Here is a 26,184-nt window from a genome sequence, read left to right as displayed (position 1 = left end):
GGTGGACACATGACAGTTTGCATTTGTCAAAACCCATAAATAGTACAAGTGAACCTGGATGCAAACTATGTTGTTGCTGGGTCCTGTCTTGTCGATTGTGACTCATAGTGACCCCAAGTGACAGGGTAGAATTGTCCCATAGGGTTTTCTTGGCTTCAATCTCTACAGGAGCAGATTGCCAGGTCTTTCTCCAGCAGAGATATCAGACGGTGAACAGCCCATGCGAAAGCCCAGCGCTTAACCTTTGCACCACCAGACTCCCCGGTGCAAACTATAGACTTCAGTAATAATGTGTTAATCGTGGTTCATCAACTGGAACAAATGTACCACAGGAATGAAAGATATTAATAGGAGAAATAGTGTGTGGCGGGGGCGGGGGGTCGGGGTGGTTATATGGAAACTTGCTATACTCTGCACAATCTTCCTCTAACCCAAAAAACTGCACTAAAAAAAGAGCTATTAAAAAATGCTCATTAAACATGAGACAAATAAAATTAAAACCACAATTAAACGACAGTTAATTAAAACTATACACCTATTAAAACTACTAAAATTAAAAACACTGGCCACACTGGGTACTGGCAAGAAAATAGAGGAACTAGAATTCTTTCTCATACAATGTTGGTGGGAATGCAAAAGATATCATTTTACATCACAATTCGGCAGTTTCTTCAAAAATCATTTCACCTACCCTGTGATGTGAGCACTGCCTTCGGAGATGTGAGCATTAAAAAATAACACAGATCAACATAAATGTATGCCTATGTTCATAACAGATTTATTTGTAACAGCCAAAACCAGAAACAACTCAAATGTCCATTAACAGACAAATGGATCAACAAACTGTGGCATATACACAGAACAGAACTACTACTCAGCAATAAAAACAATCAAGTAGTCACATAAGCAACACTGCTCAATCTCAAAAGAACTATGCAGTATGAAGGAAACCAGGGGGAAAAAGTCAGCATCTTAAGTTTTCAGTCATATAAACGTCTAGAAAATAGAACCTAATCTACTGTGAAAACAGAGGAACTATGCAGTTGCCTGGAGGGCTGGGAGAGCAGGAGAGATTCTAAGAGGGCCTGAGAAAACTTGGTGGTGATGGATGTGTTCATTTTCATGCTTATGATCGTTTCACAGGTTCATACTTACATCGAAAATATCAATTATAACTCAATTATTTGAAGAGTTCAAAATAAAAACTGGGGAAAAAAAAATTTTCCCCCTCAGAAAACTAGGTTGGGCAACTTCCCCGACCGCAGCATCTTTGCTTATGCCTGGGCAAAGGCAGGCCTGCAGCAGAGGCAGAAAATGCATTGAGGAAATGCACTGAGCAAAGAAGACCGTTTCCATCTGAGGCAACAGGCATGCTGGCTGGGTCACAAATGCCACAAGCTGGACAACAGCACTTCCATTCTCTCCAACCTCATTGTCCAGCCGCGCCAACAAGTCTTAAGGCCAACAGGCCAGCAATGCGGTAAGAATCCAGAAACCCTTTAGATTACTGGCTCCGCTGATTACCAAAGCTCCAGGGGAGACATGAGTTTGGAGGCTCCGAGAACTTCTGTAACATCATGCTGCAGAGCCGTCATCTCTGGAACTACATCGACGCACATGTAGAAGAGACATGTTTGCTCTCATTTACTAGTATTCCCCACTCCCTATTAGTGACACCCAGAATCTTTGTACCAATTATCATTTGCATTTTGGATACCAGGGTACATGGCTCCTTGGTGGGACCTGGGGATTCATCACATTAACAGAGATCTATTACATGACATCCCCTGGGAACAAGGAGACACATCCCTGCTGTCCCCAGAAGCACTGGAGGTCATCACAGCAGTGGCCCCTTCTCAAAGCAACCTCTGGGGCTGCAATAAATCCTGACAGCCAGGACACAAACTAGGATTGTTGGGTCCCGCAGTCTTTTCCTGGGAGGCGTGGGCAGCAAAGCACACAAGGTCCAAACTTGCGGGAGAACTACTCTCCGCCATCACACTGTCCATGACAAGGAACACAAATTTGCGGGCACAGAGAAAAGCTGTTCATCTATTCCTACTAACTGGCTCTAGTCTGTTTTCAACCTACACTACAGTGAATAGAGCCCCCAATGTTAAAGGTGACTGAAACAATAAGGCCTTTATCAGTACACAAACCAGAACAATTTATGGGAAGCATTTCTTGGTTGGTGACCTGGCTGGAAAAATCAATGAGGAGCATCCCAGGAGACCAACAATGGCATGAAGAAGGTAAACCTTTTAAGGCAGCTGCCGGCAGAACCCAGACCAGGTCCTCTTGTCCAAAACCAGATCAAGTTCATACCCTAAAGGTTCAGATTCCTCATTATTTCTCCAGGGAAGGCGAGAAAGAGCATAGACATCTGCCATTCCTGAGGACAGTGGGTTGAATGATGCATGGTAGGGTGACCTGTTAGGTGGTGGTTTTGATGGCTTCTACCATATAAACTGGCAGTGACATAATTCTGCCAAGGGCCTGGGCAGGTCAGAATGTGCAGTGCAGCTCTTCAAAGTTTCATGCACCTGGAACTTGTGGGGAATTTCCCCAGTGTGGGTTTCAGATGTAAAGGGTTCAACTTCATGCCATATAAAGTCTATTGCACTGACGTTGAATGAGATAGCACACTCCCTGCAGGTCTGAGGTCTTTCTCCCGTGTGCACTTCCTGGGGCTGAAGGCTTTCCCACATTTGCTACACTCATAAGGCCTCTTTTTGGTGTGAAATTTTTGGTGATGACGTTGGAGAACTGGCTGAAGGATTTGCTGCATTCACAGCATTCATAGTGCATTTTCCAAGGAGAAGTCTCCAGTGAACTCGTCGGTGAACTCTTCAGCGAAATCTCCACTGAACTCTCCACTGAACTCTCCAGTGTGGACTCTCCGGTGCCGAGTGAGGGTAGAGTTTCGGATGAAGGATTTCCCACAATCACTGCACTCATAAGGCCTCTCTCCTGTGTGAACCCTCTGGTGTTCAATGAGACTGGAGACTCGTCTATAGGCTTTCCCACACTCACCACACTCATAAGGCCTCTCTTCTGTATGAACCCTCTGGTGCTCACTGAGGATGGAGCTTCGGCTAAAGAATTTCCCACATTCGCCACACTCATAAGGCCTTTCTCCTGTGTGAACCTTCTGGTGTTCAATGAAGTTGGACCTCCGGCTGAAGGATCGCCCACACTCAGCACAATCATAAGGCCTTTCTCCTGTGTGAACGCTCTGGTGTTGCATAAGGTTGGAGATTTGGCTAAAGCACTTGCCGCACTGGTCACACTCATATGGCCTTTCTCCTGTGTGAACCCTCTTGTGTAGAGTGAGCTTGGAGCTCTGTTTAAAGGATTTTCCACATATGCCACAGGTGTAACGCGCATAACCAATCTCTCCGGTGTGACTCCTCTGATGTTCAACAAGGTTGGAGCTTCGCGTGTAGGATTTCCCACATTCACTGCACTCATAAGGCTTTTCTCCTGTGTGGATTCTCCAGTGTCTGATGAGTTCAGCAGTACGCTTAAAGGACTTTCCACATTCGCTGCACTCGTAAGGCCTTTCCGCGCTGTGAGTTATTTGGTGTTTGACAAGGATGGAGATTTGGCCGAAGAACTGCCCACATATACCACACTCATAAGGCCTTTCCTGAGGGCCAGTTCGCTGGCCCTTACCGCGTCGACACTTGCAGCTTACGGTGGGGTGCCCACACTTTTTACATCGATAAAGCCCCTCGCCAGTGCAGAAGCTCTGGGGCTGGGGAAGTGTGCGCTCATGGCTAAAAGTGCTCCCGCATTCACCCCACTCATACTGACTGCTTCCACTGTGAAAGGCCTCCCCACATTCAATGCCACTGTGTGGCTTCTCACTGCTGGGCGCAGCCTGGTATGGGAGTAGCCCTGAAGAGGCTGGAAAGTCCATCCCAACCTCCTCACAGGTGCCTGTTCCTGACACATGAAATATGCAGCTCTTCACAAACGAGTTCCTGTCCATGGCCCTTGATACAGTTTCTCTCTACTGTACTCCTTTTTTTGCTGGGCAAAGTTTGCGCTGAACCAGAAGTCTCTCACGCACACCCCACCCAAGTTTGGTTTCTGTCCAGGGTATGTTGCCTGACGCTGTGCCAGGCACAAACTGTTTTTCAAGATGGAACACACACCTCACTCATAAGGGTGTTTTCAGGACTGACAGACCTGCCTGGGGAGTCCTGACTTGTAACAGTCCTTCCAATAGAAACACACTGCTCAGAAGGTGTCTCTTCAGCGCCTGTTCCATGCCCAACCTGAAAGCAGAGAAACGATAATGAGATATTGATTTTAGTGGGAAAGACAATCCCATCACAAATGTGTGTCTGACACACCAAGGAATGAGTTCGTGGGACTCTTCTGAGGATAAGGGAGCTGGGGCAAACTGAGGAAGGGACTGCTTTGCAGTACTGGCTTCTGTTGGGAATGGGTGCCACTGAGTTGCTTTTGACTCACAGCAACCCCACGTGACAGAAGAGAGCTGCCTCATAGGGTTTTCTAGGTTGCAATCTTTACAGGAGTAGATCACCAGGTCTTTCTCCCACAGAGCCGTTGGGTGGGTTCGAACCACCACCCTTTCGGTTAACCGCCAAGTGCTTAACTGCTGTGCCACCAAAGCTCCTTACTGGGCCTCTAAATCACAGAATTTATACATCATGAAGTGCAACACAGCGAGGAGAGGCAGGGTCTCTAGTTCAATTCTGTGCCAATAGCCTTTAAGCAGGGCCTTGTCTGCTGGCGACATGTGCGTGGTATGCGGAAAATATGTCTACGTGCAGGAAAATTCAATTGAACTAAGTAACTGATGTTCGACACTGATATGGGTATGTGCACACCTCATGACAAATTATGTGGGGGCCAACGTTGGGGAAAGGTGTTCTGGCAGCACAATGCTTAAGTGCTCAGCTGCTAACCAAAAGATTGATGGTTCAAACCCACCCAACAGCTCCATGGGAGAATGACGTGCGGTTTAGAAAACCCCATTGCGCAGTTCTGCTCTATCACATGGGGTCACCATGATCCAGAATCAACTCGATGGCATACAACAACAACAGTAGGGAACAATGAAGAGAAACAGGTAACGTATAGAGGTCAGAAAGGTAGGTATAACAAGGGGCCAGAAGTCACAGTAGAAAATGGTAAATCAGCAAAGTGTCACAAATGAGGAAAAGCACAGTGACATCGGTAAGATGGTGGAGTAAGAAGCTCCAGGCTCCTCTCCTCCAACAAAAACACCACAAAACAAGTAGAAATTGTCAGAGCCAACCTAGTGAGAACTCTGGAAAACAGTCAAGCATTTACACCAACCAAGCCAAGATGGAATCAAGAAAAAGGCAACATATGTTAATGATGGTGGAGTATTTTGGCAAAGGGTAGTGATGATGATGGCACAACATGAAGAATGTAATCTATGTCACTGAATTGCACATGTGGAAACTGTTGTGTTGGCGAACATTTAGGTGTATATATTTTCACCACAATAAATGAAAAAAAGCAACTTCAAAATGTTACGAGCACTTTGTGGCTTCTTCACTTGCCTGTGTTCCATTCATTTCCCGGCTTGGCAGCTAACTTGGCAGCCATGCTTCTGCCATGGAAACCTGGAACCCATTTCCAGAGGAAGCTGAACAGACCTCATTTATAAATTATTGTGCTTGTATGCTCTAACCTGTCAGACAGCTACCTAAAGGACTGAAGCAAAGCACTTGTCTGTTTTGTCCACTAAAAACTCAAGCTGGGCAGTAGAGCAGCATACACTGTACAAAACACTGTAAGGCAAACAATAAAAATGTACTCATCCAGAGCAAAAGAGTGCAACTGAGATACAGAATCGGCTGCCTAAAGCCAAAGCGGAAAAGCCAGGAAAAGAGCTTATTTGGTAAATTAGGGCATAAAAAAAGTGCCCACAGGTAACAACAAATGATGGTGAAGGGCACACAGCTTGACAAAGGTAAACAATGTCACTAAGATGTACACAGAAAAAGGAACCTTTTGGTAACTGCTCTGGCATATAAAATTTTGCAGCAACAACAACCAAAAAATATATGTGTGAGTGTGTATGTATGTAGGCATATAAGTGTATAGCTATGTATGTAAGTATATGGTGTGTGCATATGTATATGAATCCATGTGACTATGTGCATATATTCATATATGTAATAAAGCACACAGGAGGCACAGTCACAGATACCTCTTAGACATAACCAAACACCTTGTGAGACTGGACTTCCGAGTTTGAAAGATTAGGACCATTGTCTCATGGGACAACTGGCAAAATATAGTTCATAAAGTTTTATGTTCTATATCCCAGTTTGGCGAGTACTGTCTGGGGCATTAAAAGCTTGTGAGCGGCCATCTAAAACACAAAAATTGTTGTCTACTCGTCTGGAGCAAAAGAGAAAGAAGGAAACCAAAGACTCAAAGAAGAAACTAGTATATGGGACTGATACTCTACACAAACCATGGCTTCATCTACCCTGAGACCAGAAGAACTAGATGGTGCCTGGCTACCATAAACAACCATTCTGCTCAGGGCCACAACAGACGGATCCTGATAGAAAGGGAGAAAAATGTGGAACAGAACTTCAATTCTTAAAAAACCCAGACTTACTGGACCAGTAGAGACTGGAGGACTCCCTGAGACTTATTGCCTTGAGATACTCTCTTAAACCTTGAACTGAAGCTGACCCCTGATGTCACCTTGTAGTTGAATAACAAATTAGCTAATAAAGAATATCACCCCTGAGTACTATGCTCCTTTAAAAATTCATCTGTATGAGATCAAACAGTCAACAGTTACTTTAAAACAAAGGTAAGAGGGTAAAGGGGCAGGGAAACTAGATTACCAGAAATGGAACAACCAGAACAGAAATAATGAGATTGTTCACATGTTGTGAAGAACGTAACCAATGTCATTGCCCAACTTGTGCAGAAAATGTTGAATGGGAACCTAAACTGTTATCTAAACCTTCACAGAAAACACAATAAAATATTTAAAGAAAAAAAAAAGGCCCCGTGTATACAGCAGAGTTTAGAAAACCACACATATGTCCAGGGCAAGATGTATGCTAAGCTTTCACCTCTCACTGTTCTCTGGGCTAAGTGCTGAAGAACTGTACCAGCAGACTCGATCTGCGAAGACTGAAAGAGGTTTTTCTTTCCCTCATTATTTTTCTTTGGTTTGCTTGTTTCGTTTTCAAAGTTATGTTGTGCAGGGAATCTGTAAAAAAACAGCTGAACACAAGCTAAAGGAACAGGGACTCCAATGACCGACATGTCAAGAAACACAGTCTTTGCAAACATAGTTAGAAAAAGTCATTAAATCAATGACTACTACAGCCTTCAACAATCAAAATAAAACAAAAACCCTGACAAACTCTGAGGGGTGGGAAGAATCTGATTTAGAGTTAGCACACTGTAATATTCAAATGCCCCGTTTGCAACAACAAAAAATTATAACAGTACAAAGATACAGAAGGGATGGGCCCATTCAAATGAACAAAATATATGACAGAAAACACCACTCTGGAGTTCAGACATTGTGCTTACTAGATAAAGACTTTAAAGCTATCTTAAAGAGCTAAATGAAAACAGGGAAAGAAAATAAAGGAAATCAGAAGATGATGTATAAATAAAATGAGAACATAAGTAAAGAGTAAGGAGTTATAAAAAGGAACTACACAAATTCTGGAGCTGGACTGTACGATAAATAACAAATTCACTAGAAGGGTTTAACGGCTGATTTAAGCACCCAAGCGAATTGGCGAATTGAAGATAACGGAAATTTTTAAATCTGAGGCGCAAAAAGAAAAAAAGGATGAAGGGAATAAAGCCTAAGGGACTTGTATATCACGAACAAGTGGACCAAAATACACATTGTCAGAGTCCCAGAAGGAGAAGAAAGGGACAGAAAGTATATTTGAATAATAGCTGAAAACTTCCCAAATTTGATTAAAGACATGAATCTGTGCATCCAAGAAGCTCAATGAACTTCAAGTAGGATAAACTCAAAGTATCCCCACCAAGACACACCAAACTGTCCAAAGTGAAAGACAAAGAGAGAATCTTGAACTGCTCTATGAGAAATACTGAAGAGAGTCTTCAGGTCAAAATGAAAGGACACTAGACAGTAAACTGAAGCCATATGAAGAAATAAAGATCTTGGATAAGTGTAAAATTCCATGGGTGTCTTACCAATGCTGCTATAACAAAAATTCAACAAAAAGGTGGCTTTAAAGAACAGAAACTTATTTTATTATAGTATAGGGCTGCTGTAAGTCGGAATCAACTGAACTGAAGCAACTTGTTTGGCTTTTGGTTTAAGAGGCTAGTAGACTGAAGAAAGGGCACTGGCTACCAGGGAAGGCTCTCCCTGTTGGCTCTGGGTGAAGATCCTTGTCTGTTTCAAATTCTGTGACCCCAGCATTCCTTGCTTCCTTGGTGATCCTCATACATGCTTCTGTCTTTCCCAGTTTGTTCTTGCTTGTCTCTGTCTATAAAAAAAAAACCTACTGCCATCGAGTTGATTCCAACTCATAGTGACCCTATAGCTACCCTACAGAACAGAGCACAATTGCCCCATAATTTCCAAGGAGCCCCTAATGGATTCGAACTGCCAACCTTTTGGTTAGCAGCCACAGCACTTAACCACTATACCACCAGGGTTTCCTCTGTGTCTATACTGCTCTTTATATTACTCAGAAGTGATTAGGTTTGGATACACCCTACACTGATATGGTCTCATTAACATAAGAAAGCCCTATCTCCAAATAGAATCTCATCCACAGGTACAAAAATCAGGACTTTAACACATTTTTGAGGGAAACCATTCAAGTCATAACAAGGGGCAGGAGTAAAAGCCAGTATTATTGTGGCTATCAATTCAAACTAGATTGTTATCAATTTAGGATATTAAATGCAATCCCTATGGTAACCACAAAGAAAAAGCCTTTAATATATACACACCAAAAAAATAAATGAAAAAGGAATCATAATGGTTCGTGGTACAAATGGCATGGAGGCAGCATCTGACCTCCTCCTTTAACTTCACAAGGGGTTTGGGGAATCATTATCAGCTGATTCCTATGAGGCAGAGCTCAGGCCTATCTCCTCTCTCCAACCTTTTTTTTTTTTTTTTTTTTACCAATTCTGACAAAAGCTGTCCCTCCCACGGCACTCTCTACTTCTCTGCTGGGTTCAATAATTTGTTGCAATTGCCACACAGAACTCACAGACAATACTCAGGATTATGGGGTTTATTAGGGAAGTAACAGGTTACAATTCAGGACCAGAAATGACTTAGGATGCAGTTCTTTGGTCAGGACAGCTTCTCGGCCATGCCTGCAGGCAGGCCTCTCCCTGGCCCTCAGCATTTCAGCCCCTCAAACCAGCCTCAGCCCTGCTGCAACAAGTCTCTTTAGCTCTGCCAATAAGTCCCCAGGAGCACCCCATTCCAGTAAGCCTTGGCCTAAAGGTGCTCAGCTCTTACCCTGTGGGTCGGCAAGCCTAGCTCTGCTAACAAATACCCAGAGACACCCTACTCCGCCAGGAAGCCTCCTGCCCGAACACTCGGCTCTCTTACTCTGAGTCAGTGTACCCACGGTAACTGCCTTGCTCCATAGGCCGGGAAGGCCACTGCACCGTCTCACACCAGTCTCCTGGTTCTGCTGCCACCATTTCTCATCATCTTGCACCACATCTCGTGTTAAAGCTCTCTCTCTCTCTGTCTCCTAGGTCTAGGAGGTTCTCCGTAAAGGGATCCTGGGTCCAAAGGTCGTGCTCCTGTCTCATCTTGGTAGTAGTGAGGTCCCTCCTTTCCGCCTCTGAGATTGCTCATTTGAATACAAGCGGATGGCAAAACTGACCATTCTTCTTTCATACGTGGAGGATAACTTCCCCCTCCCAATCATTTTCCAGTCCGAAACAGTCATTAATAATTAGTCCTTCAGTAAGGCAGGGTGAGGTTACTCAGTACCAGCCATTCAGTCTGCTCCAAGTATTCACCTGATCTGGTCAAGTTCTCCAAAAGTCATCTCAACTTCACCCTTTCTGGTGTCTGATAAAATTTAACTGAGAAGATAATTCTCTTGCTCTGAGCTTCACGAGGTAGCCATATAGCAAAACCTTTAAGGGACTTTAGGTTCGGCCACTGTACTCCAGTCCAGCAGTGCCTCCCCTACTTAGCCCACTCTTTCACACTTACAGCTTCTACAGTTAGTTTTACCATCACAATTAACCCTGTTAACAATCAGCACTCACAACCAAATCATAATCATTATCAGTATCTTCCCCCACCCTCCCTTAACCAGACCCATGAGGAAAAGAGGAAACTACTCAGTGGGGATCTTCCCTTGTCCCCCTCATTCTAAGTACACCCCTGAAAGTGTGTAAACCAGGCACTTCATGCCTTTATTGTCCCCCATTTTAGATAGCCAGTTTCTAAACTGCTCATCAAACCAGTACTGAGGAGACAATCATGTGCCTTGATCTGAATAATCTTCTTTTGCGATTGGAACTTTTGAGCATCTGCATCCATAAACCAAGCTTCTAGTCCAGAGCAAGACATCAAATTGCAGCAATTCATATCAGCTTACAGTGTCAAACATGTCTCTCTCTCTCTCATCCCCCATTACCTGGGGTCAGATCATCTCACCTCCACTGAGTCGGGGTCAGCACATCATCCCTAGTCATCCAAGCTAAGTCAAGGGGTACCAGCTCAAGAATCTGCACACCTCCAAGCACTTCAGACCAGCCAGTCCCTTCTCTCTCATCCCTGGCCACCTGGGCTAGGCCAACAGATTTCAGAGGAACATGTCCAAACTCAGCCTGTCTCTTCATTGCTGCACTTCCCTCGCTTCCACTCATCTGGTGGCCCCAGGTGGTCACCTCTAGCAAGCATACCAGGCTGTCTACTCACCCACCCCCTTTTAACGTCCAGTCCTGAAGGGGGTTGCTCTGATGGGCAATGACTTTTCCTGCCTCAGAGCATCCAATGGCAAACCACTTGCTCAAAATCCAAAAAGCAAAAGTCACTTTTTATTGCAGATCCTTCTTTCAAATGCAAATTTTCTGCTCTCTCTGCAGTTCTGGGTAGGTTTGCATGTCTTTTCAAATGCAAACTTCCTGACTTGAAAGGTTTAGGGTGGGGCTCAGGTTTTAAACCTAAGCCCCCAATCCTCTAAACACAGGGCTACGGCATTCAAACCAACAGTCTGTGTTTAAGGCAAATCCTAGTTCCCCTTTTAGCATATCCAATCAAGTATTGGCTGAAGACAGAGTTACACACTCTGTTTTCTGTAAGAGCCAATATTCATTTCCATTTTACATTTAGGTCTGTTTTACAACACTAGGTAGGAGAAACATTCAATATCCACAGTACATTCTGATAAATACATAAACCCTTTTGAAACACTCCAGTTTCATCTTCTCTTCTCCATCCTTTGGCTGTTTTTCCATTCATATGCATATGGCCTTGGACCTCTCACTGGGTGGAACCAGAAGACCCTGGCCCCGTATCAGTCATCTTGCTTAACTGGTCTGGCCCTTGCCCCCAGCCACTCCAGATGCAGCTTTTCTTCCCTCAGCTGCACCACAACATCTCTTACTTTTCTTTCAGCCATTACAGGTAACAAGAACAAAAGTAATCATCTAAGAATCAAAAGTTTCACTTCTCACACTTCTTCATTCTTTCTCTTACCAAGTCCCATGCTTCCATGAGACTTGGGGCCATTACAACAAACTCCACTACTGACACCAACTTTAAAAATGGCGTAGTGGCGTCAGAGGTCCTTAACTTCACAAAGGAGAATCCGCACCAATAGCCCAGGGCTGATTCCTATGCGTGGAGGTCATACATGCCTCCTCCCTCCAACTTTTTTTTTTTTTTTTTTAAACCAATTCTGACACCAGCTGTCCCTCCATGGCATGCTCTACTTCTCTGCTGGATTCAGCAATTCAGTGCAATGGCCACACAGAACTCACAGACAATACTCAGGATTACAGGGTTTATTGGGGAAGTAACATGTTACAATTCAAGACCAGGAACTACTCAGGATACAGTTCTTTGGTCAGGACAGCTTCTCAGCCATGCCCACAGGCAGATCTCTCCCTGGCCCCTGGCCCCGGCCCAGCCTCAGCCCTGCTCCAGCAAGTGTTACAAAGCTCTTTAGCTCCACCAATTAAAGTGCGCAGAGGCACCTGACTGCCAGGAAGCCTCCTGCCTAGAGATTCTCAGCTCTATCTGTGAGCCGGCACACCCACTGTAGCCTCCTTACTCCACGGGCCACAAAGCCCACTGTGCCATCTCGCACTGGTCTCTTGGTTCTGCTTCCACTGTTTCTCTGCCACTGCTTCTCGCCGTCTCTGGTGTTAGAGCTCTTTGGCTCCTGGGTCTAGGAGGTTCTCAGCGCAAGGACCCCTGGTCCAGAATTCACACTCTGCTCCCCCTCTTCTTCTTGGTAGTAGCGAGGTCCCTCCTTTCCGCCTCTAGGATGGCTCATTTTAAGCCTAGTATCTGGCAAAACTGACCATTAGGGCTCCATACACCTTATTTACATGGGTCCCACCACCAAGAGGGTGCCACACACCTTATCTGCATTATTAGCAAGCTGCCCAATCCCCTTGGTGGGCCACAAGTACCTTATTTGCATAGACTCACCCAATCATTTGGTGGGAGTTTTAAAAGATCATGGCAAGAAAGGCCATATAGAAGTTATCCATTGCACCACCATCATTCATTAAATAAGTAAAAACACATACCCGAACACACACACAAAAGAAGACAGTATCAGAGGAAATAAATAATGTCCAAAACAGGCATAAGACAAACAAAAATATTAAAATTACAGAAATAAAATCTCTTTTATCAGACTACAAACAGACTAAACTCTCCAAACAAAAGGCAGAGATTGGCAGAATGGATTAAAAAAGCCTGAATCAACTATATCCTTTCTTCAGAGAGTCCCTTTAGTAGCAAAGACACAAATAGGCTGAAAGTGAAAGGATAGAAAAAAATATTTTATACGAACAGTAAGCAAAAGCAAGCTGATGTGGCTATACTAATCCCTACGGATTATTTTGTGTGTGTTCCCCCTACCCCAAACATGTGTTGGGACTCTAACCCCTACACCTGTGGATGAAATCCTGTTTGTAAACAGGGTCTTCCTTGTTGTCTTAGTTATCTAGCGCTGCTATAACAGAAATACCACAAGTGGATGGCTTTATCAAACAGAAAATTTATTCTCTCATAGTCTAGTAGGCTGTAAGTCTGAATTCAGGCTGCCAACTCCAGGGGAAGGCTTTCTCTCTCTGTTGGCTCTGGAGGAAAGTCCTTGTCATCAATCTTCTCCTGGTCTAGGAGCTTCTCAGATACAGCGACCCCAGATCCAAAGGGTGCGCTATGCTCTCAGTGCTTCTTTCTTCTTGGTGGTATGAGGTCCCCATCTCTCTGCTCACTTCTCCCTTTTATATCTCAAAAGAGATTGATTTGCTACATAACCTAATCTTGTAGATTGAGTTCTGCTTGTTAATGTAACAGCCACTAATCCCACCTCATTAACATCACAGAGGTAGAATTTACAACACATAGGAAAGTCACATCAGATGACAAAATGGTGGACACAATACTGGGAATCAGGGATTAGCCAAGTTGACACACATTTTTAGGGAACACAATTCAATCCATAACATTTATTACGTTAATTAGATCATACCAAAGTGGGATGGCTTCTAAATCTAATCACTTCTGAATTCTAAAAACCCACAGCCATCAAGTCAATTCAGACTCACAGGGTTTCCAAAGCTGTAACCTTTATGGAAGCAGACTGCCACTTCTTTCTCCCACAGAGTAGCTGGTGGGTTCAAACTGCCGACCCTTCAGTTAGCAGCTGAGGTAGCACTTACACTGCACTGCGCCATGAAGGCTCTTTGAGTTCTAAAAAGAACAGTTGTAAAAAAGACACAGAGACACATACACGGGGGAAGACAGATGCCATGTGAGGACTACGAAGGAACCAGGGAACAAATTGGGCTACTGACAAGGAAGGAATCAATACAGTCAAGACCCTCATCTGGACTTCTAGCCAAATATGCAAGAAAATAAATCTCTGTTCTTTAAAGCCATCCACACTGGTATTTGTGTTACAGCAGCAGTAGGTAAGACAAACGTAAGCAACAAAGAGAGACACTGTATACAGGTAAGAATCACTCAAGAAGATACAACAATTATAAAAACATATGTACCCCAACAACAAAGCCTAAAAATATATGAAGCAAACAGGGACAGAATTGAAGGGAGGTAGAGTTCTATGATAATAGTGGGAGACTTCAATACACTATTTTCAGTAATGGATAGAACATGTAGACAGAAGATCAACAAGAAAATAGAAGTCTTGAACAATACCATGTGTCAATTAGATCTAATAAACATATATAGACCATTCATTTAACAAGAGAAAGAGAATATACATTTTTCTTTATTACACAGGGATCACTCTCCAGAAAATACAGAAAATACATAAGGCCAGAAAATAAGTCTCAATAAATTAAAAAATTTTGAAATTATACAAAGCATCTTCTTTGGCCACAATGGAGTGAAGCTAGAAATAAAAAAGGGAAACCTGGAAAAAATCTCAATTACACACAAATTAAACAACACACTCTTAAACAGCCATGGAGAATGAGGAATTCACAGGACAAATTAAAATATACTGAAGAGACAAAAGGAAAAAAACAAACTAAACTTGCAGGCAGGGAAGGCACTGCTCAGAGGGAAATTTACAGGTGTAAAAGCCTACATTATAAAATAAGAAACATCAACAACCTAACTTTACACCTTAAAGAACTAGGAAAAAAAAACAAACTAAACACAAAGCTAGGAGGCCTGGTGAAGCAACTGTTAAGTGCTTGGCTGCTAACCGAAATGTTGGGAGTTTGAATGCACTGAGGAGCTTGGCAAGAGAAAGACCTGGTGATCTTCTGTAAAGATTTCAGCCTAGGAAACCCTATGGGACAGTTCTCTGTCACTCTGAGTCACTATAAGTCGGAATTGACTCAACTGCACGTAACAACAACAAACCCAAAACTAGCAGAAGAAGGAAATAATAAAGATTTCAGCAGAGACAGATGAAATAGAGGACAGAAAAACAATAGACAGAATGGATGAAATCAAGAGTCGGTTCTTCAAAATATCAGTAAAAGAGATAAAACGTTACCTAGACTGACAAAAAAGATAGCTAATAACTAAAGTCAGACAAGAAAGTAGGGGCACTAACACTGGTCTTACAGAGATTAAAAAGGATTATAAGCGAATACTGCAAACAAACTAGATAACCCAGATGGAATAGACAAATTCCAAGAAACACACAAACAACAAAAACTGACTCAAGAAGAAACAGACTGAAGAAGAGACTTGTAAAAAAATAAATAGATTGAATCAGTAACCAAAACTTCCTGAAAAACGAAAGTCCAGGACCAAATGGTTTAACTGGTTAATTCTACCAATCATTTAAAGAACAGTTACCAGTCCTTCTCAAAGTCTTCCAAAAAATAGAAGCGGAGAGAACATTTCCCAACACATTCTATGAAGCCGGCTTTATCCTATTCCCTAAGCCTGACAGGCACAAGAAAAAAAAACAATATTCCTTATGAATATACAAGCAAAATTCCTCAACAGAGTACTGTTAAACCAAATCCGGCAGCATATTAAAAACATCATACAGCATGTCCAAATGGGATTTATTCCACAAACACAAGGGTGGTTCAAGAAAATCAATGTAATACATCACATTAACAGAACAAGGCAGAAAAAAATCCCACGTGACCAAGTCCATTACGCAGAAAAAGTATCTAAAAAAATCCAACACTCTTTCATAATAAAATCACGCAGCAAACCAGGAATAGAAGGGAAATTCCTTAACATGATAGAGAGGATTTATGAAAAACCAATAGCTAACAACATACTCAGCGGTGAAAGACTGAAAAACTTTCCCCCAAGATCACAAACAAGACAAGCATGCTTGCTTTTGCCACTTCTATCCAATAGGGAGGAACTCTGGTGGTGCTGTGGTTAAGAGCTCAACTGCTAACCAAAAGGCCGGCAGTTTGAATCTACCAACGGCACCTTGGAAACCCTATGAGGCAGTTCTACTCTGTCCTATAGGGTTTCTACAAGTCGGAATCGACTCAATGGCAATAGATTTGGTTTAGTTTTTTAAATTCAATATGGTACATCAGTGTAAAGAGAAAATGGAAAAGCTCAATATCATCAGTCGTAACCAAGCCAGGAGCCAACTGCGGAACAGACCATCAATTGCTCATAGGCAAGTTCAAGTTAAAGCTGAAGAAAATTAGAATAAGTCCAACAAAGCCAAAGTATAACCTTTAGTATATCCCACCTGAATTCAGAGACCATCTCAAGAATACATTTCACACACTGAACACTAATGACTGAAGGCCAGACAAGTTGTGGAATGACATCAAGGACATCATACATGAAGAAAGCAAGAGGTCATTAAAAAGACAGAAAGAATGAAAAGACCAAAATGAACGTCAGAAGAGACTCTGAAACTTGCTCTTGAATGTTGAGCAGTTAAAGCGAATGGAAGAAATGATAAAGTAAAAGAGATGAACAGAAGGTTTCAAAGGACAGTTCGAGAAGACGAAGTAAAGTATTACAATGATGTGTGCAAAGCCTTGGAATTAGTGAAGCAAAAGGGAAGAACACGCTCAGCATTTCTCAAGCTGAAAAGAACTGAAGAAAAAATTCAAGCCTTGAGTTACAATAGTGAAGGATTCTACGGGCAAAATACTGAACGACACAGGAAGCATCAAAAGAAGATTTAAGGAATAGAGTCGCTGTACCAAAAACAACTGGTCAACATTCAATCATTTCAAGAGGTAGCTATGATGAAGAACCGATGGTACTGAAGGAAAAAGCCCAAGCCTCATAGAAGATACTGGTAAAAAAACAAGGCTCCAGGAACTGATGGAATACCAATTAAGATGTTTCAACAAACATTCAGTGCTGGAAGTGTTCACTCACCCATGCCAAGAAATTTGGAACACAGCTACAAAGCCAACCAACTAGAAGAGATCCATGTTTATGCCTGTTCCAAAGAAAGGTGATCCAAATGAATGTGGAAATTATTGAATAATATTACTAATATCACACACAAATAAAATTTTGCTGAGGATCATTCAAAAGTGGCTGCAGCAGAACATCAACAGGGAACTGCCAGATATTCAAGGCAGATTCAGAAGAGGACATGGAACAAGGGGTATCACTGCTGATGTCAAATGGATCCTGGCTAAAAGCAGAGAATAACAGAAAGATGTTTACCTGTCTTTTATTGACTATGCAAAAGCATTCAACTGTGTAGGTCATAACAAATTATAGGTAACATTTTAAAGAATGGAAATCCCAGAACACTTGATTGTACTCATGAAGAACCTGTACATAGATCAAGAGGCAGTCATTCAAGCAGAACAAGGGTATACTGCGTGCTTTAAAAATCAGAAAAGATGCGTGTCAGGGTTGTATCCTTTCACCATACTTAATCTGTACACTGAGCAAATAACCTGAGAAGCTGGATATCAAGATTGCAGGACTCATTAACAACCTGCGTTACGCAGATGACACAACCTTGCCTACTGACAGTGAAGAGGACTTGAAGCTCTTATTGATGAAGATCAAAGACTACATCCTTCAGTACAGATTACACCTCAACATAAATAAAAAAATCCTCACAACTGCACCAGTAAGCAACATCATGATAAACGGAGAAAGGTTTGACGTTGTCAAGGATTTCCTTTTACTTTGATCCATAATCGGCTCCCATGCAAGCAGCAATCAAGAAATCAAACAATGCATTCCACTGGACAAATCTGCTGCAAAAGACCTCTTTAAAGTGTTAAAAAGCAAAGATGTCACTTTAAGGACTAATGTGCGCCTGACCTGAGTTATGGTGTTTTCAATCACCTCATATGCGTGTGAAAGCCAGACAATGAATAGGGAAGACTAAATAAGAATTGATGCCTTTGAATTATGATGCCAGCAAAGAATACTGAATATACTGTGGACTGCCAAAAAAACAAACAAATCTATCTTGGAAGAAGTACAGCCAGAATGCTCCTTAGAAGCAAGGATGGCTTTGGACATGTCACCAGGAAGAAACAGTCCCTAGGGAAAGACATTATGCTCGGTGAAGTAGAGGGTCAGAGAAAAAGAAGAGGACTCTCAAAGAAATGGACTGACACAGTGGCTGTAACGATGGGCTCAGGCGTAACGACGACTATAAGGATGGCGCAAGACTGGATAGCGTTTCGTTCTGTTGTACACAGGGTTGCTATGAGTCAGGACCAACTCGAGGGCACCTAACAACAATTCGATATGGTTCTGAAGTTTTAACCAATAATTAGGCAGTAAAAAGAAATTTGGAAAGGAAGAAGTAAAACTATCTCTATTCAAATGAAATGACCCTATATATATATATATATATATATATATAATATCACAAAGAATCTATAAGAACGCTAATAGAGCTAATAAATTTTGCAAATTTTCAGGGTTCAAAAATTAGTTCCATTTCTATATACCACTAATGAAGAATCTGAAAAGGAAGTTAAGAAATTCCACTCAACACCAGCATCTAAAAGAATAAAATACCTAGGAATAAATTTAACCAAAGACGTGAAATACTTGTACTGAAAGAAATTAAAAAAGAAATATATAAATTGGAAGATATCCCATGCTCATGGTTTTGAAGACTTAATCTTATTAAGATGTCAACAGTACCCAAATGATCTACAATTTAACGCATATCCTGTGAAAACCGCAACAGCCTCTTTCGGCAGAAACAGAAAAGCTGATGCTAAAAGTTATATGGAATTGCAAGGGACCCCGAAAAGCCAAAACACTCATGAAAAAGACACTACAAAGCTATCTTAATGAAGACAGTGTGGCACTGGCATTAAGGACAGATCTATGCCAAAGGACAGACTATGGAATAAAATTGAGGGTTCAGAAATAAACCCATACATCTACGGCCAACTGTTTTTCCACAAGGGTGCCAAGTTCATTCAATGGGGAAAAAATAATCTCTTCAACGAATACTGCTGGGACAACTGGATTTCCACATGCAAAAGAACAAAGCTGGACCCCTACTCACATCATACATGAAAATTAACTCAAAATAGATGAATCACCTAAAAATAAGAGATAAATTATAAAACTCTTAGAAAACATAGGGGTAAATCTTCAGAGCACTGTATATGGCAAAGTATTCTTAGATAGGACACCAAAAGCATGAGAAACAAAAGGAAAAATAGACAAATTGGACTTCACAAAAATTTAAAACTTCTGTGCATCAAGAGACATTATTAAGGTGCAAAAACAACCTACAAACGGGAGAAAATATTTGAAAATCATTTATCTTGTATGAGTGGAGTATCCAGAGGCTATAAAGAGCACTTACAACTCAACAAAAAGACAAACAACCCAATTAAAAACCTGAACAAAGGACTTGAAGATACATCTCTCCAAAAATATACAATTAGCCAACAAGCAAATAAAAAGATGAACATTATTAGTTATTAGGAAAATGAAAATCAAAACAACAATGAGATATCATTTCATACTCAAGAGGATGGCTTTATTTCCCTGGATGGTACAAACAGTTAAGTGTTCGACCACTAGCCAAAAGACTGGCAGTGTGAACTCATCCAGAGATGCCCTGAAGACAGGCCTGGTAATCCGCTTCTGAAAGGTCACAGCCTTGAAAATCCTATGAAGCACTTCTATTCTGCATACATGGGGTTACCATGAGTCGGGATGGGCTCTACAACTAACAACAACAGGATGGCTATTAACAAAGAAATGTAAAATAACAATTGTTGGGCAGGATGTGGAGAAATACAAACACTTGTCATTGCTGGTGTGAATGTAAAATGGCACAGCCGTTTTTGAAAACAGTCTGGGGGTCTCTAAAATGGTTAAACAAAGAATTATAATCCAGAATTTCTACTCCTAGATACATACCCAAAATACTTAAACACAGGACTCAAACAGATGCTTGTACACTAATATTCACAGCAAAGTTATTTATAATTGCCCAAAGGTGGAAACAACCTAAGTGTCCATCAACAGATGAAGTGATGAACCAAATGTGGTCTATACACAGAATGGAATATTACGCAGCTATAAGAAGAACGACGTTCTGATACATGCTACAATATGAAGTGAGCCTTAAAAACATTACGCTAAGTGAAAACCAAAAAAACCCACTGCCATCGAGTCAATTCCAATTCATAGCGACCCTACTAAGGGAAATAAGTCACAAAAGAACAAATATTGTATGATCCCCCTTACACGAAACACCTAGAACTTAAATTTAGTGAAAGATGGTAGATTAAATGATATTATGGGCTGGGGAGAATGGGAAGTTATGGCATAATGAGTAAAGTCTCTGTTCGGGTGATGAAAATTTTTGGAAACGGTGGTCAAAGTAGTGCCACACTGTGAATGCAATTAGTGTCACTGAACTGTATCACTAAAAAATAGTTAAAATGGCAAATCTTGTGTTATACAGGCAGTCCCCTGGTTACCAATATTCAATTTAAATGGACAATTCATACTTAAGAATGGACTTCCATAAAGCCTATTACATTAAAAATTTGAGTTAAATACAATGGCTCTTAATAATGAATGCACACACTACGTTCATGAAAACATTGCATGGTTTGGAAGTGTTTAAGTGTTTTATATGCATACAAACGTAAAATATATACTATATGCTAAGACAAACATCTGACTGACACTAAGTAAGAACCATGTGTACCTGTTCTGACTTATTACAAATTCAACTTAAAGACAGACTTGGGAAAGGATCTCATTAGTAATCTAGTGAGTGTCTATATATTCGTGTATATGTATATACATATATGTATACGTTCATGTACACACACACACACATATGTAACCACAATTAAAATAGACTGTATGGTCTCACTTACATGAAATAAGCAAATATATAAACCCACTAAAACCAAACCCACTGCCATCAAGTTGATTCTGACTCATAGCAACCCTAGAGGACAGAGTAGAACCGCCCCATAGAGTTTCCAAGGAGCGCCTGGTGGATTCGAACTGCTGACCTTTTGGTTAGCACCCATAGCACTTAACCACTACACCACCAGGGTTTCCTAAGCAAATATACAGAAACCAAAAATTATTAGTGGTTACCAGGGGTAGGAGGGAGATAGAAAGGGGGAATTTTTGTTAGGGGCATTGAGTTTATGTTAATGGTGATAGAATATTTTGGGAAAGGACAGAAACAATGGTGGCACAATATGAAAAATGCAATCAATGTCACTGAATTGTAAATGTGGAAGTTGCCGTGTCGGTGAATGCTTTGGTGTATATATTTTCACAATAAAAAAAAATCTTTGAAATCTCGAAAAAAAATGAGGAAGGTAAAAAGAGGTATGCCCAGTGGCATTTGCACCAAAACACTGGTGGACAAGGACAAGTTCCCAGTATGATCTGAACAGAGTTCTTAACATCATGCCCTCCCAGAACTGCCACTCAGCAGGGCCATGACTCCTCTCAAACCAACTTGGCATGGATGGAGTCATGTCCACCTGGGAGCAAACAGGGCTCCCCTCCCACAGGAGCTGAGCAATGACATGTGACTGGCATGATACAAGTCCTAAGGGAAAGACTGGACAAAGGAGTGGCCAGCACTGGCCCAAAGTACAGCAAACCACAGGAAAGAAAACTTTAAGAAAAAAAAAAAAAAAAAAGAAAACCACAAAACCTTGATAAAGGGCATTGCAAGAAGAGTCCCCGGTCCATGTCAATGCCTGCAATTCCTGGCACAGACAAGCAGGAGGAGGTGTCAACTAGATGTTATTGTTAGTTTACTCACGGCAGCCCCATATGATAAAGTAGAACTGCCCTATAAGGTCTTCTTGGCCGTAATCTTTAAGGAAGCAGACTCCCAAGCCTGTCTTCCAAGGTGCCTCTGCATGGGTTCAAACTGCCAGCCTTCTGGCTAGTAGTTGAGCACTTAACCATTTGCACCGCCCAAGGCCTTCGACTAGAGGGGGGTAGAACTGGGGTACAGAGATACTGTTGTCTGGACACAGTCACCCCGCCTGGGGAGGGTAAGCAAGCTAGGCTGATAGCCAAGACTCCTGACTCCCAAACCCTTCTATGCAAGGATTCAGGGTAGCAGGTGGCAGGGCTGCTCTGGAATGCACTGCTGGGGCAGTGGATACAGTTCAGCCCTGGTACTCACAGTACATATGCTGGGGAAGTGGGGAAGGCAACAGTGCCCATGGTTTGACTGTGGGAAGACAGAGTTGCATCTGGGGAAAAGAGAAAGACCTGCTCAAGACACACAGGTGGGTGTGAGGGTCTTACCCAATGATGCTATAATCACAAAGTTCTCCAGCAACACATGGCAGAATAGCAGCCTCTGCAGCTTATCTAGGAGCCTCAACTCTTCCTGGGAAAAGTCATTGGCCGTGTCCTCAAAGGTCACACAGCCCTGCTAGGATGTGGACAACAGTTTATTCCATGATTAGCTTTTTTTGTGGGATCTCAAGTTCATGCCCCCCATTATGGACTGAATTGTTTCTCTGTCAAATTTGTGTTGGAATCCCAGCCCCTATTTCTGTGGATCTAATCTAACCTAATGTAATGCAATCACCTTTCATAATACAACCTAATGTGATGTGACCAAGTAATGTACTAAGATCCTACAAGTGTAGGGTGAGTGCTAAACCTAATCACTTCTGAATTAAACGATGAGCAGCACAGACACAAAGATGTACAGACACAGGAGGAAGACAGATGGTATCAGAGGACAAGCGAGTCAGATGTCATCTACAACCCCAGGAACTCCAAGGATTGCTGGCTACTAGAAGCTGAATAGACAAAGACCACCTCCTAGAACCCCCCTTGAACTCAGACCTCTCACCTCCTGCACTGTGAGAAGACAAACTTCTGTCCTTTAAAGCCACCCATCTGGAGTATCTGTTACAGCACCACTAGGAAACTAAGACATACTCTCACCCATCCCCTGATCACCTTCCTCCCCAATCCCCACCTCAGAGCAGAAAGCAGGTTCTGGTGGGACTCACACCACTCTCTCCTCATTCTCCTCATTGTCCCACTGATAATAACCTTGTCAGCCTCCAGCACCAACTAGCTGGTCGATTAAAAAGAAACAAAAAGCAAACCCATTGCCATAGAGTTGATATTGACTTGTAGAGACCCTACAGAACAGAGGAGAACTGCCCCATAGTGTTTCCACGGAGCAGCTGGTGGATTCAAACCACTGACCTTTTGGTTAGCAGCCCATAGCTAACAGTTAACTCTTAACCACTGCGACACCAGGTCTCCAGGCTGATCAATACATGTGGGAAAATAGATGATATCTAAGCTCTGGGCCTGGCATGCAGAGTATACACCCTCTCGCCAGGAAATTCTCCTGGGGGTCCCTGAGAGTGTGCCTCCAGCCACAACCAAATGTGGACTCCAGTTCTCCCTATTCTTCCTGCCTGCTCCCTCTCCCCTACAGTCTTTTCTCCACTCCAGTTTTTACATCCTGAGTCAGACCACCTCCCTCATCTTCTGCAAACCTCCCGTCACTCCCACCAACTCTAAAACAGATGCCCATCTTCTCAGGCCTGACTCCTACCCCTAGCTGTTTGCTGTCTGTCTCCATCAGAAAGAGACAATCTGTAGTTCCCTGAATACCCCTGGCTGAGCCTCACCTCTAAGCATTCGGATATGCTGGTAACTATTCCTGAGACAATCTTCCACACCTCTTTGCACTGTTTGCCAAACTGGAACCACTGCATATAACTGCTTGTTTGAACTCAGTGATCTACTTCCAGATCTATTTCCATAAAAACCACTGCATATAGCCTACCACCTAATGCCCCAAATCACTGCAGGGAAGAGTTTGGTAATCAAGAGTCTTGCTATCAGCCTAACGGTTCCCACCTTGGGATCTCACCTCGGAACCAACTGACAGCACCTAACAACAACAAAACTTCAGCTCATTTCTTGGTATCCTCTCCCTCCCTCCGTCCATTCTCTGGGATACAATCACACTGAAGCGTCAAATACCCTGTCTTCTTTACTGTTCTATTCTTTTAAATCTTCATTCCTCTCCGACACCCACTGTTTACTTTTTACTTATCTTAGACCAAGTCCCTCCTCTGTTCACAACCTTCCGAGGCTTCCAGTGCCCTGAGAGAGTACAACCCCTCAGCTGCCATTCCAGGCGTGGCTACCCACACCGTTCCCTACGGACACGAGAATGACTCCATGTTCCCCGGATGTTCCCGACTCAGTCGTATTTCCAAGTCTTTGGACATTGCGGTCCCTCAGCTTGCAACATTTTTCCACAAGGACCTTCACCGACGCTTCCACACCTCACCACACTGGGTGTTCAGAAACGGGAACCTCCACCCACGCGCGCCTGAGTCCTGGACAATAGGGCCTGGGCCGCGGTGACCTGAGCAGGCACCGCTCACTTGGGAGTTTGATACTCGGAAGGGAGTTTAGTTAAGGGCGGATGAGGGCCAGAAGGAGGCCGAATTTACCTGAGCTGCGTCCCTCAAAGCAGCCACGCCATCTTGGCGGGGACACCCGGACCGCCGTCCGGAACGGGCCCCGGCGGCGAGCTCACCGCAGCCTGGTACCGCCGCCCAGACTCAGACTAGCCTCGTTGCCGTGGGGACAACGGCCTCCGCTCGCACCTCCCAGGCCCCGTCGCTTCGGCAACGGCGTCCTGGGGCTACTGGTCGCTTGAGGCGTTCGGAGAACACTTAAGATGACTACCACGAGGAAGACGCCTTAAGTCCCGCCCCATGGCGTTGAGCATGCACGGAAGTCACCCAGTTTTGGATTTTCATTGGCTGAGCGCCCCTGCCTGTCAGCGCACAGCCCTCTGAGTAATGTAGTTCTCACAGCGTTACAGGGCGCGGCAACTGGCCTGCGACCCCGCGAGGGGCGTTGGGAAATGGCGTCTCCCACCTCCAACGGTGGGGAGGGGCTTCTCCTTAATTAAAGGGGCCGCAGGGGACTATCCCACCACCGCCCCCCACCCCACCCCCGCCTCCGGCTCAGCCGATGGGGACCGGCGAGGTTGTACCGGGCTAACGTGGACGCTGACCTGGGCGTGGACCGGGCCTCGCAGGGCGGGAGTGACGGAAGCGCCTTCCAAAAATGTTCTTAGACCCCCCAGCCGACTGTCGGAGCAGGCCGGGCTTCCCGCTGTCGCCAGACGTGGCACGTCCCGCGGGGTCGGGACTTGGCGTCTGGTGAAGAGTGGAGACTCGGCCTCTGGTGACTCAGGAGGTGACTCGGCCTCCGGTGACTCAGGGGAATGACTGGACTTCCGGAGGGGAAGCGGGGACTAGGTCGCCCGCTGCGGGTTCTGCACCTGGCCTGGAGCTAGACGAGGCGAAGAAGCCCATGGGGCCTTTTTATGTTAGGAGTGTAGTCCCTGCGGGAAGTAGGGATCGAACAAAACCAAACCGTTGCCTTAGAGTCCATTCTGACTCAAGGCGCGCGTGCGTGACTGTGTGTGTGTGTTTGTGTGTGTGTAAGTGCCCTTTAGGGTTTCCAAGGCTGTAATCTTTATGGAAACAGACTGCCAAATCTTTCTCCTGCAGAGAGCTGGTGGGTTCTAACCGCCAACCTTTCAGTTAGCAGTCAGCACTTAATCACTGCGCCAGAAGGGCTCATGCGTTGATAGATGCTGTCATTTTTTACTCATAGCGGCCCCATGGTGACAATAGAACTGCTCCACAGGGTTTTCTTGGCTGTAATCTTTATGGAAGCAGATGGCCAGGTCTTTCTCCTGCAGAGCTGCTGGGTGGATTCCAACCACCAACCTTTCTGTCAGCAGCCAAAGGCTTAACTGATTTGTGACCAGTCCTCCTCTTTGCTAATAAACCCACTAAAAGACAATTTAAAACTCCGGAATGGTTAATGGTGATGGTTGAACAAGATGATAAAATGAATGTCACTGAACTGTACATGTGAAGTTTATAGAAATGGCAAATGTTTTGTTACCTATATATTTACCAATATATACAATTAAAAAAAATAGTAAAAACACTTTTAACTCCACATTAAAAAAA

At 43.4% G+C, this 26,184-nt stretch overlaps 1 protein-coding gene across 3 annotated transcripts; it reads right to left on the bottom strand.

Annotated features, from left to right (window-relative positions):
* Positions 1-754: 754 nt before the first annotated feature.
* On the bottom strand, positions 755-25,400 carry LOC100662825 (zinc finger protein 530-like). Of its 3 annotated transcripts, none has more exons than XM_023543634.2 (2): positions 25,191-25,400; positions 755-4,283 (listed from the first exon to the last, which is right to left on the bottom strand). In XM_023543634.2, exon 2 carries the CDS (start codon positions 3,992-3,994, stop codon positions 2,798-2,800), a length of 1,197 nt encoding a protein of 398 aa, XP_023399402.2. In that variant the 5' UTR covers positions 3,995-4,283; positions 25,191-25,400; the 3' UTR covers positions 755-2,797. The 3 variants fall into 3 exon arrangements, with proteins under 3 accessions (XP_023399402.2, XP_010584950.2, XP_010584949.2); XM_010586648.3 differs by having other exon boundaries at positions 25,212-25,400; XM_010586647.3 differs by lacking the exon at positions 25,191-25,400 and adding an exon at positions 24,640-25,119.
* Positions 25,401-26,184: the final 784 nt, after the last annotated feature.

The sequence above is a fragment of the Loxodonta africana genome, chromosome 11 (assembly GCF_030014295.1).
Source record: "Loxodonta africana isolate mLoxAfr1 chromosome 11, mLoxAfr1.hap2, whole genome shotgun sequence".
Lineage (NCBI taxonomy): Eukaryota > Metazoa > Chordata > Mammalia > Proboscidea > Elephantidae > Loxodonta > Loxodonta africana.
The sequence above is the reverse complement of the archived record's forward strand: the minus strand, read 5'-3'. Positions and strand labels throughout refer to the sequence as shown.